This window comes from Lonchura striata, chromosome 4, assembly GCF_050655825.1.
Source record: "Lonchura striata isolate lonStrDom1 chromosome 4, ASM5065582v1, whole genome shotgun sequence".
Lineage (NCBI taxonomy): Eukaryota > Metazoa > Chordata > Aves > Passeriformes > Estrildidae > Lonchura > Lonchura striata.
The window spans coordinates 29,382,769-29,395,758 of NC_140706.1; the positions used below are offsets into that span (position 1 = coordinate 29,382,769).

At 34.3% G+C, this 12,990-nt stretch overlaps 1 protein-coding gene across 6 annotated transcripts in view; it reads left to right on the forward strand.

Annotated features, from left to right (window-relative positions):
- The window catches only part of MICU3 (mitochondrial calcium uptake 3), a 52,178-nt gene that overhangs the window by 7,969 nt on the left and 31,219 nt on the right, over window positions 1-12,990 (forward strand). For all 6 annotated transcript variants that reach the window (XM_077782842.2, XM_077782841.2, XM_085577917.1 and 3 more), the window contains exons 2-5: window positions 4,631-4,784; window positions 8,289-8,320; window positions 9,126-9,204; window positions 12,595-12,642. In XM_077782842.2, the coding sequence (XP_077638968.1) occupies window positions 4,631-4,784; window positions 8,289-8,320; window positions 9,126-9,204; window positions 12,595-12,642 (313 nt within the window). The remainder of the gene's footprint in view (window positions 1-4,630; window positions 4,785-8,288; window positions 8,321-9,125; window positions 9,205-12,594; window positions 12,643-12,990) is intronic.

Below are 12,990 nucleotides of genomic sequence, written 5' to 3' on the forward strand. Positions count from 1 at the left end.
AATTTTTTCTCTTCAGCTGATTTAAACACCCAAAAAAAGTGCTATGTTCTCTCTGCAGTCCATCTGCAAGAGTATGGCACAGGAGGATGGGATGAAATGTGGAGCATTGAGGAAGGAAGGACAGAAGGATGATAACCATAAGTTGTTTGATTGCAACTCTTAACACTTAAAATTTTTTGAGAATAGGGAAAAGATAGTATATAATTTGTGAATTCTGATAAACTTCAGTCTTGCCTCTTTTTGTTTCCTTCTTGAGTTGTGAAGTTGAAAGAATGGAAAGTTTGTCTATCAGCTAGATTCTTGGTTTTAGCTGTGGACTTTTCCCCCTTTTTATTTCAAATGACAAAGCAGGTCAGTGTACATGTGCATGTAAACCAGAGATAAGCAGCTATGCCTAAAATTAAGGTAAAACTGCTATTAGGAGATTTGTGACTTTCTGTGTGATGGAATTGGGCGTGTCTGTTTTTTAAAAGACAGAGAATTGTAATGTGATAGAAGATCATAGCAATTAGTAGGCATGATTGCCAAGAGGATTAGTAAACATGTAGCATAAAAAAATCTACCTTCACTTGTTTGTTAGAGAAATGTGCTTTCATGAAAGTTTTTGAAAATACTTGCTAATCATAGAGAGATTTAGTCTGGATAAGCTCTTGAAACTTCAAATAGAAATTGGAAACCTGGTGGATCTTGTTCACTCCTTCACCAACAGTACCTTCCCTGAGGTATTCAACATCTGCTTTCTGTTTCTTGTTCACAGAATCTTAGAATATTTTGGAAGGGACCTTAAAGATCATCTAGTACCCAATCCCTCTGCTATGGACAGGGACAGTTTCCACTGTCTGGCTTCCACTAGACTATGTTACTCAGAGCCCCATCCAACCTGGCCTGGAACACTTCCAGGGCATCCACAGCTTCTCTGGGCAACTTGTGCCATAGTCTGACCACTGTTCCTTTCTTCTCAGTAAAGAATATCTTCCTAGCATCTTAGCTTATTCTACCCTCTGACAGTTTAAAGCCATTCTCCCTTATCCCATCTCTATGTGCCCATGTAAAAAGTCCTTCTCCAGCTCTCTTGCAGACCCCCTGTAGGTCCTGGAAGGATGCTCTAAGGTCTTCTTGGAATCCTTTAGGCTGAACAATTCCAACTTTTTGAGCCTTTCCTCACTGGAGATGTGTCTGTTGTGTCCATTGGTACAGTAAGATTGCCCAAGATGGGCATAAATAAATCAATCATGAGCAATTGGTATTGTCACTAAAATTTTCATACTTGGCTCACTGCATTATCATTTGCAAATGTTGGGGAAAACAGAAGATGCTTCATTGTTATGTGTTGAGACAAATTTCTTAAAAGAATGCCTGAAGAAGTGCAAAATGAGGAAATACTTTAGAACATCCTGGTTTTTCATTAGAATATTTGTTACTTCCCAGTAATTATGGCTTTTATACAAGAGAAAAATGTTCTCTATGACACATAAATTATTAAGCATTATAGAAGCAATAAAGCTCTGAAAAGAAATTGGATAAAAAATAATGTTATTTCCAAAGAAAGTTTTATTTGTCAGTTTGCTGATTGTGTGCCTGGAGTCGTCTGTAGCCAGACTTTGCTTTTAGTTGGGCATTTACTGTATGGATCAGTGATCCAATACATATTAAGCCTTGTTTATGTTTATTGAAATTCATGTTGGATCAATAGCAGAAAGAAGTTGTTTTGATTCTTTCAGATCAAACCACCAAGTTCAAAATAAAGTGTTGTTTTTACTCCTTAGAATAAAATAATGCTCACTTGAAGTAGGTGGAGCTTGCTGCTGGAACAGGTAGTATTTTTTTTTTTTCATAATCTGTAAGCTCCTGTGGCCTAGGTTTTGCAACAAATAATTGGTTTTGTGGGGTAGACCCAGGCATCTATCTGGCTTAAATATAGCAGCACCAAAAGAAAAGTTCTCAATCAGAGCAGTTCCCTTATCCAGTTTGATGTTTGGAAAAGTGAACATAAAGCACCAGAGTGAGGTCATGCAGGTATTGGACCTTTAGGGAGGTACTCCTCATTATGGGGGCAGGCTGTATTCATATCAGGTTACCATGATTTTGAGCCAGACCATGAAATACTGGCATTGCTATATAGTCAGAGGGAAACTAGATTGAAAAATGAGGCAGAAATTAAGGCTTTGCAAACCTGAGTACTGACATGCATAAATTTTAAGCATCTTTGAAATTCCATGTTTGCAGCATGTTATTTTATACTTGTAGTAGCATAGAGTCCTTAAGATAATATTGAAATATGTGTCTGAGAATTTAGCAAATATTTTTCTAAGCATCTCAATAAAAATATTAAGCAGTAGTACCTGAGACAGTGAGAATTTCTTGAGAGCAAAGAATCTCAACATGCTCTCTAAATACTGACAGTGATAAAAACGAAAATTATATTGGAGAGTTACATTATCTAGAGATTTCCATGATTGTGTCTGATTGATTATGACTGATTACAATTTATTATCCATATAAGTGTGTGTAATATCGCCTTAAAGCTGTTTCTTTTCTGCAAATTGACTTTGCAGAAATTTGCTTTATTTGCTTTGCAGAAATTGCTTTATTATCGTGTTTGCAACCTGACTGTATTCACAGGCATGTTTCTAATAGTGATAAAATAACATTTGTTTTAAAAGAAAGATAGATTATTAAACTTTAAATACAGGGATAATCAGTTGTGTCACTACAAGTTCTATCAAAACAACTGACTTGTGTACTTCCACATGAAGGCATAGCTTGAATGCCACTGAACTGCTGAAGGATCAGTAAGACCAAAATATTCAAACAGTGAGTTAGGACAGAAGTATTTTGTCTTGCATATGGGTACGTTAGAAAAGAATTCATCTTCTTTCTGCCATTTTAAGATGACTGTAGGTCTGGCTATTTGATTTTTTTTCTCCCTATATTTAATTTGGTAATCATTTGAAAATTATTAAAAACATGAAGTGCTGGTTTAGAGCTGCTTCTCAGGCAGAATATTTGTAGAGCAGTCTACTGAAAATTAAATTATTTTTTCAACCTTTCTCTTAATCTTACTTTCTTTGACAGGTTTGTCTTATGAAACAAAACATTTTCACACATACACACATGGAAATACACTTCAAAAGAACTAGAGGCAGTCCAGAAAGAGAAATACACAGTCAATAGTCTTTTGTCCTTATAGAAGGCTGGCTAAAATGTCCTAGATAAGATATTAAGTAGAAAGACTCCCCTATAAAACTTTTCTTTTTCTTTTCCAAATAGAAAGTATTTGACCTCTTCTAGATGCATTAATTTTTGATGTTTCTCTTCTATAAATCTAATTTAATCTCCTAATTACAACTGAGGCCATAAAATTTTGACTGCAGTAGTCTTATCAATGTTTTGTTTTTTAAGGATGTTGTTTGAAAAGCTGAAGAAAAGCGAGCCCAGATCTTTGACTACTCAGTATAAATGTATCTTTGCTTCTAATTGCTGAAATCTGTAATCTATTCTTAGGAGACTTTTGTTCAACCAATTTTGGTTTATATTTGAGGACAGTTATCTCTTAGTGGACAACCCCTGTGGACATCTTACAACTTATGTTTGGGTTTAGCCACTTCTCTGAAAAATAAAATGCATTTGTCTATTTTCTTAGTTGTTAAAAGAAAACATATTGGTTGTGTGTTCCTTCATTAGATGGAGAATTTTAGGAATACTGTACTAAGTGACAGGAAGAATGAGCAAGTTGTAAGATTTCATTGATAAAATGTTGCATTCCTATTTTAACTTAATCAGCTAAGTTACCTGTATGATTGCTTTTACTTCTAGGAATCAGTTTGCATTTAGTTTCTTCATCTCTGGAAAAAATGTTGATACTTACATTTTCTCCAAGATCCTGATTCCACAGAGGAGCTTGCCTTATTATGGTCTAAAAAGAGTTTTCAGATAGCAGTAGCATATTTTCTGTTAAAGGTTTGGCAGTGCCACAGAAAGATGTGAGAACTTAGAACATACACAGTTTTGTATTACCAAGTTTACATTTAAATCAGCTGGATGGGAAATATACCAGAAACTCCTTTGTGATATTTGAACTTAATGCTATATTATACTTTTGTAATTCTGGAATTATAATTATGCTCTTGTCTTCCTCAGTTCCCACAGATATTGTAGCTTTACACTGGAGTATATTATGGAGACCTATTACGATCAAGAGCTGCACTCTGTATTAAGAAGCAATATAAGAAACATATTACTCTGTTCTCTTCTGGAATGATCAGAAAACTGAAATAGTTTTGGCAGAGCTGTTTGAAGTCTGCCTGCTGAAGTTACAATTATTTCCTTGAGTTAAAGTTCCACTTCTTTTATGATTCAGGAGCCGAAATTCTCTTTAACTTTTTTTCTCCTGAGGTTGGGTAGTACCACCAATTGCATTACACAAAGATTTTTGCTAAAGTTGTAGAAGACTGCAAATGATAGCAGTGAAATCCCAGTTTTTGTTTCAGCTCCTACCATAGAAAAATACTTAGATGCATTTGACTTTGTGAATTTCACTTTTATAGTTACAGTTCCTTTATGGTGAATGTGGCAATTTTAAATCAGAACCTTGTTCATAGATTGAAACTGTGTCCTCCTGTCTTTGAAGGTTACACAAAACAGATCAGACCTCGAAGATTTACATCTTTATGCAACTCCGCGGGAGCAACGGTTTCGCATGTTTGCCAGTCTAGAATTTGAAGGACAGCTATACATGACTCCACACGACTTCATCCAGGCTGTTACAAGTGATGAACCCAAACGTAAGCAGGAGCTTTATAATGCAAAAACTACTGGGGAAAATGTCTATAGAGCATGTTATTTCCCTGTTTGCTTTTAATTCCTACTTCTGTTTCTGATTGTGATAGAAAGGTACTGCATCTTCAGAATTTTAATTGTGTCCAAAAGCATATAAACAGTATCCTGATTGTTACTAGATTATAAACATCTGCATGCTAGTTAAACATTCTTGTCTTAAAGATTGAAAACAGCTCAATAGTCATGACATATGGCAAGTTAATTTGTGTCATTTGCATAGACACAGTTTCTTTCTGAGCAGGCCTGTATTGCTGTACAAATCTTGCTTCCTCATTCATATAGTTTCTTTGTAAGCAGGCAAGATACACATTCTGTAAAAGACTAAAGATAAGATAAAACATATAACTATATCATGGCTTTCTAAATAACATGCTTTGAGTCAGAGTTTTAGTCCCCCAGGGGATTAACATTCTACACTTAGCCAGTGTTAGTACTTTGTGTTAATTAATGAAAACGTAACTATCAACTTTAGGTCATTTATTGTAAAATCTTTGCTTTAAGTGTCAAAGAGTAACTAAATAGTAAGGTGATCCCTTTCTGCTCTAGTTTGATTTCCTGGCCCTCAGGCTTGCAGGGCATTGGTAGTAGCACAGGGCTTCTGGAAAATGGGAATATCTTTGCTCAGGTGCAACATGTATAATTACACACCTTAAGTTTTCCTTTATTCAGTCTACACCACAAAGCTAGTATAGAGAAGAGTCAAAAGCACTGCTAAAACAGTCAGAGGAAGCTTAAAATTCTGTGCAGATATTGGATTTTTTTCCCCTTTGTTCTCTTTAACAGTAATGAAATGAGGAAAGAATTCAGTCATGGTACAACAGTGATCAAAACTTCTGTAACTTTTGAATAAAGATATAATCTCATTGTAACAGTGAAGACAGAAGATAGATCTTAGATGGTGAAAACTTGCAAAACCTTGAAACTCCTACAAGAAAGCAAATCTTTTCTTTTTTTGCTTTGCAGTTAAAAGAGAGGAAGCAGATTGCTTATGACACAAGTTAATACAGATACACATCAGCACTTTTTATCTATTTCCTCTGCTCAGACCTTCAATCCTTCTCTTTTCTGTTAGTGTGGAGTTGGGTTTCACTGTATAGGGTCATGAAGCATTTGTGCTGTATATACTGGACATCATTAAAACATTGTAGTTTAACTCTGTTTTATGACAGTTTTATTGGCTAGCCCTCACTATGGTTTCCTATTAAAACTTTTCCATGCTGATGAATTTTCTGCTTCTCCTCTCACAAAGCAACTATTCAGATTTTAAAAACAAAACCAAACCAAAATCATTAAGCTCATAAGGACATTCTGTTTATCTCATGGAAAAGGAGAAGAGATCTGGAGTTGAGCAGTCAAGGCACCCTTCTGAATTCAGTGTAGCAAACCTTGTTTCTATCAAAATCCTTTCTGTTCATCCAGTTCATCTCTGAGACCAAAAGCAAAACTAAGCTGGGTGTCTTTTAGGTTTCCTGGTATTAGAGATTACATGGCTGACGTAACTATTTTGAAGGATTATAACTAAGTAGAAGTGGATCACTTTGTTCTAGTGCAGGTCATATTGTCTGGGAAATTGAGACAGAAGGCTGATAAATAGGAAGTAATAGCTGAAATAGATAACCAAAGATTACCACATCCAGCTTCTCATCTCTGACTATGGTAATTTTAACCTTTGTACTGAAGCACTGCCAAAGTACCACTTTGTCTTCTTGGGCAAGTCAATTTTCTGTCTTGCTCTGTTGAAAGTAGTACATTTAAGGAAGGACTTTTTCTAATAATACATTCTAAACTTCTTTTTTTAGGGGGGTAATTTTATAAATATCTTGCAAGTTGTATATAATTGGATCCATTCGGGCTGACATACTAGACCATCTATATTTTGCATAATAAAAAAAGAACATATACCTGAGGTTTTTATTAATGAAAACTAGGAAGGTCCTGAGTTTTGTCCAAAAGGGAAAATGTCCTTTGAAGTATAATAATAGAAGTTCTTTTTGTCTACTCTATAGAAAAGCTAATTATACTAGACCTGAATGCTTTTGTGATGGAGTGAATGCATCTATTGTGATTGATTTCCTTTGGAAATCATGTAAACTCTACAAAAGTCAAGAGGGAGTTCACTTCCTTTTTTTGATTAAATACTAACTAATATGGTAAGAGTGTATTTGCTTTTATAAAATGTAATTTTTTACCCTAATTTATTAGAAAAAATATAAAATAAATGCTGTCATTAACTTGTTTCTGCCTTTATAGTGCAGACTTTCATTTGGGAACATACTTTTTTTTTTTATTTTTGAGAAAGCAAATTAAGAGAAAATGAAATATATTTTTTCCACTTAGTGTTAACTGTAGTAATTTTAGCTTAATACTGAGCTGTAAGTGTATGTATATACACATAAATCTTCACTGACTTGTCTAGAAAGAAAATATGTATGTAACATTGACACTGGAAACTACCTGATTGGAAAATTAGATATATTTAGTCTCCTCGTTGCTTATGGTAGGCATAAACATACATCAATTTACATGGCAAAGGAGATTGTTTTAGGGGACTTTTAAAAAAAAAAATAAACTGAAAAGCTTATGAAAATCTGTTAGCTCATGTTATGATGTTGGATGCTATAACTTCACCGCAGTTAGAGTGGGATTTGTCAGCCATCTTGGTGTAAACCTTTACCAAGATGTAAAATTAAAATTTCAGTCAGTTTCTAACCATTAATTGATGGAAGACCATAGTGGGTAGCTTGTGTATTGTTTTAATTATTTATTGGAGTGTGAAGTTCATTACGAGAAAAAGATTTCTAATAATACAGTGTCTTTTGCTCTATAAAAAGAAGCCTTTCCCCACCAAAAATTTGTTATGGATTTGACCACATAAAATGCTGCTTTCTGGACCCTTGTGAATTCTAATATTCACAATGCCTTATCGTAATATTGAAGCTGTACAGATACTTGTCTTGAGAATATAGTGATGAGCCTCAGGTTTTGAATTCTTGAATGGTTGTGGACAACTCTTGTTCAATTATAACTACCAAAGACTGGAGCCTGACAGAAGCTAGAAAAGGAATCTGAGTTAGTAGGAAGGGATGAAGGGTGTCTTAGAACTTAGTGTAGTTTCAAGGGCTTTTTTTATGTATTTGCTTTAAAAAATATGAGTAGTCCATGAGGCGAGGGTTGTAATCCAGGTCTCCTTACAATTTGCATTTCAATACTACTGCTACTAACTAATAATTTCTGAATATTGATACCAGGGGTTAGTATGAATGCCCTCTATTTCCTGTTAAATGTTTTAAGGATATATTTTGGAGGTTGAAAGTCTTTTCCCTCACTGAAGAAGAGTTGGATTAAAAACTACATCTGAGTGGGTTCTTTAAAGTTAGGACTTTACGTACGTTGGTGACACCGCACTGGCATAATTAAATTCTGTGCTTTCATAACATCTTTTTTTGCAGGTGCTAAGAAGTGGCGATCCCTTTCAAAGCAGGTGAGCAATAATTCCTGTGTGGTCTTATAACCATACATTTTGGTAGTTGATTTTGTTTGTGATGTAAATGTAGAATCACAGGAGAGTTTAATTTCTGCGTTTTTGTCACTTCAGACACAATTGAATACAGAATTTCAGATACTTTAGCTACAGTGCCTGTTTTGTTGAATTTAATGACTTTCTCAAGCATCTGTCAGTTTCTCCCTCAGTCTATATGTGACTGCATTTCTTGGTGTCTAGGTGTAATACGTGTATCCAAAACTGCCTGAAATATTTATGCCACTCTCTCCCTCTTGTGATGTTTAAGTGCCTGGGTTTTTTTGTTTTGTTCTTTTTTTTTAAATTTATGTAAGTGCAAAATGCCCCTGTCTGTTTCACTGTATTTTAAGTAAAGCACAGGGAAGCAAAGTTTGCTCTAGTTCAGGTCGAGTGTTTTAAAAGAACAGTTGCTCGGATTTTCTATGAAAACCTTGCTGAAATCCAGGGGGACTTACCCTTGGCTTCAGTCAATATGAGCAGTGGTGACTTTTTCAGCCACAAATATATTGCATGTCTCTCTCCAGCTGACCAAACACCTAGTATTCATGCAGACGATTAATTCTTGCAACAATCATGTGTGCAAAAATTTATGGAGTGCTTGAGTATTTGCAAAATCATTGTGGCAACTGAAGCTCAATTAACTGGTAGATTTGCATGCAGTTCCTTGTCTTTTGTATTGATATCCTAGAATTTCATCATTATCTATTAACTACTTCATTAAATACTGAAATATATGCTTTTAAATTTTTTAAACCTTATTTTTTAGGAGCTGAATCAGATCCTTATGGAGACACCACCGGTTTGGAAAGGATCATCCAAACTTTTCCGTAATCTTAATGAGAAAGGTAATTGAGGAGAATTTATTTTCCTGAACCAAATTATCATTCTATTAACTTTTTTTACTTAAATCTGAGTCACATTTTGAAAAATAAAAAAAAGTGCTTGCTGTTGCTTTCTACATTTTACAGCATGCAAAAGTTCCATGTAATCTCTACACTGTTTTAATGATGACATCTTCCATCTACCTTATTTAAGTGATTGGGGACTCAGAGTTTGTTAAGCTGATTTTGAATATTTCAGGTTCAGTTTGTTTCCACGAATGATCTCTGGACTATAGACAGAATATTCCAGTAAAGAAACAGTATCTCTATTTCTTTTCAATAGTTTCAATAATGTGATTATTTCTAAAGACAGTAGGGGTATCTTATATCACTGAATAAACATTTTGCACACAAGACAAAGAGACAGAAAGAGTTTCAGAAATGTTATATATTTCTTTAAACTCTGCAGATGAGGGCTTTGATAGCTTTTAAAACTCACACTATTGGTAAGTGAAGAGCCAAGAGTCACTTCCAGTCTCCTCTGCTGTATTTTTTTCTTTCTTATCACTTAATTTTTATTTCTCTATCACTTCACAACAAAAAAACATAAAGAAATAAAACAATGATGGCTTTACAGACATTTAAAAGCTATTTATGATGAATAATCGACATATTTCTTTGCTTATATTCAGAGTGACAAAGGTGTAGTGGTGTGTTTGAAATATTTTCAAAAGCAGACACAAGTGCTTGTGTTTAAAATATGAATGCCAGCAACAGAATTCCAATCAAATGAATGCATGCAATTGATTAATATAATGCAAACGCAGCTCAAATTTTTTCAAGGAGTAAGTAGTGTACATACTCTCAAAGGAAGCTCTCTTATACATGGAGATACTTTTTTCCCTGAGTCTGCAGCCAGCACTCCAGAGGGGCAGAAATTGGCACATCTTTGCATTGTATTTCAGTGTAATTCTTTGCTCTAGGCTGCTTTCAATATAGTTTTCTTTTGAAATATTAATTATATAAATATATTAATTGCAGCATGCAGATGGATTTTGAAATATTAATTGCATAAAAATTCAGCCTCATAATCTGTTAAAGCAATACATTATCAGTTAAAAATGTATCTATATGTTGCTTATTAAGTCTGTAATAAAATGTCTTCGACATGCTCAGTCTTGATTCAACAGTATCTTACTCCAGTTTTCTGCCTGTGGACTTCTGTAGAAGTTGATGGAATTGGTAGGACTCAAACTGTCAAAATAAGACAGTAAAATCAGTATTAGACTTTAGTAGTTGGATATCTTTTCAGCATGTTCTATGAAAAAGTGAGTTCTATTGCCCAGTTTTATAAAAAAATACAAGAAAATGTGATGGGTCTTATGACTGATAACATAAATTGCTGAAAGAAATGGAAATAGAATTCAGGTCTTAGTTATAATGTAGTCTTTATTTTTTTGTTTCTTACTCTTTTGTTTTTTAACATGCACATACAAAGCAATTAGGAAAAGCCTATGTCCATTTATTTTGCCATGGATTTATATAATTCAGCTGAGGTATTCCAATTTATGCCCACTGACCTGAAGTTTTTATGTTTTACCCTTGAGTGCCCTCCTTCTCTTCTTTCTGATTCTAGTGTAAGTTTTTCTTTCCCTTCAATCATCACTTCAGAGCCTCTCTCCCATACCACTCAGAGCAATCAACCAGAACTATCTGTCTGCAACTACAATATGCCAGTATAAACAAAAGGAGAGAAGGCTTTCAAGACTGTTTCTATTGCTTTCTTCATACCTGTGATGGACTACTTGACAATTGTACTTTCTTCCTGTTTTACAACAAAGAAAGTGCCATCAAAAACCAAAAAAAATATATTTACATTTATTGACTGGCTATTAAAGAATGTTTTCCATCAGGGAATGAGAACCTTTGAGGTATCTGATTTCTTGATAGGTGCTTGTCCAAACAGATTCAAGCAGGCCTTTGAAAACTTAATTTCTGCAAGCTGCTGTACAAAATCAAGAAGATAAAGTATAGAGCATGTGTTACTTAAATGCCTGTATTTAATCATTGCTAATCTTCAATAATGTGGAAATTGAGGAAAAGAGTAAGTGGTATTAAAAAGAAATCATAGTAGCTTTCCTAACTAGATCTACTAGCAGTAATAAAATCCTGGTTCTGAAGACTTAAATTTGCTCTTGGATCAAAAGATGGGATGTGAAGTGTAATGGAAGTAAAATCCACATGAATGATACATTGTTTTTAGTTTTAACTGTACAGGTTTTTCAGTGCAAAAAAAAAAATCAGATGACTACTTGCCTAGTTTGTCACTTTTTTAGTTAGGCTAGATTTTAAAAGATATTTAAACATCCAAAGATGTGGCTGTTTTTGGAAAAACTTTTGCACCTGACTTGGACTGAAATCAAGGAGACAACCAGCAACTTTTGAAATTCATAGCTGATAGACATCTTTACTCTCAGGCATCTAAATACTTCTTTTTTCACTCTTTTGAAATAATCTGAGATTGTGGACTGACTTAAGACTTCTGATTTTGGAGAACAGACAAAACTAATTTGCTAGAAACCAGGAACAAGTTTCCCTAGTTCAGCCTCAAAGGTCATTGGAGCTAAGGCCTTTTGGGAGAGCTGCAAGCCATTCCTTTCTATTCTTACTGAACTATGAGACGCTTCTCTTCATTGCTGCTCTGGACATTCTGCAAGGTTGTCTCTTTACCCCCTACTCCAGAGCTAGAAAGGCACAAGTACAGCTTATGGTACCAGACATACTATTTGGGTATTGACTTCAGCTCTAATTTAAATTTTGCCTTAATCACTTCTGAAGAGAAAAGGAGGTGTCATTCCACAGTGTGGTTCCCTTTTGTAATCTTGCTAAAAAAAAAACTCCATGAGATCAAGTTTTCAGTTCATATAACACATGCACTTAAAAAGCTCTTAATGAATTCAAGAAATGTATTCAAATTGTGTGTATCAGGAGAAAGCACTATTAATGTTCTCAAAGTAAATGTTTTCATACTGTTAAAGAGTATTATAATGAGTTACTGATGGGGTTTTTGGAAAGAAAATTGAATAAATCATTTATATTTGTTTTTAAGAGTCTATCCATAATCTGTTCAATGAGCTGTGCTCCACTGAATGTCGATTTACTTGCCATGTTTAATGTACTCCTCCCCTAAAATACAAACCCAAACAAAAAGCCCCAAGCCATAGAAGAATATTGTAGAGCAATAACTTATTGACCAGTTGAATAGTTACATGCATACAAGTATGAATATGCATATGAATATGCATATGCACATGTACAGAAATTCTGATTCAGTGTTTTCAAGTTTAGGATGTGAAGACAAGGTGAAACTAACACGGCTTTTTTTTTTTTTTTTTTTTTTTTTTTTGTCTTCAGGTGTGATATCTTACACAGAATATTTATTCCTCTTATGTATTTTAACAAGTAAGTAATTTTTGAGAAAAAGTGATAAAGATTCATTACAATTTCAAAGGTCTGAGTGTGTTGTTGTGTGTCAAAATACACTTCCCATCCCTGCTTGTAGAGAAACTACACCTCTCATACATCTCTATGTCCCTCTGAATATCTTTTGCCCTTCTGGAATCTTGTGTTATGCTTTAAATGCATTATTGTCTAGAATACCTGTTAATGGCTGTTGACAAAGCTGTGCCATACAGACCAGCTAAACCCCAGTTAAGAGCTTAAATTTATTTTCTTGTTTGAAATTACTACAATATTTGTAGCTAAATTTGCTGAAGTTTATAAGGGACACTGAATAAATACAGGGAGAAG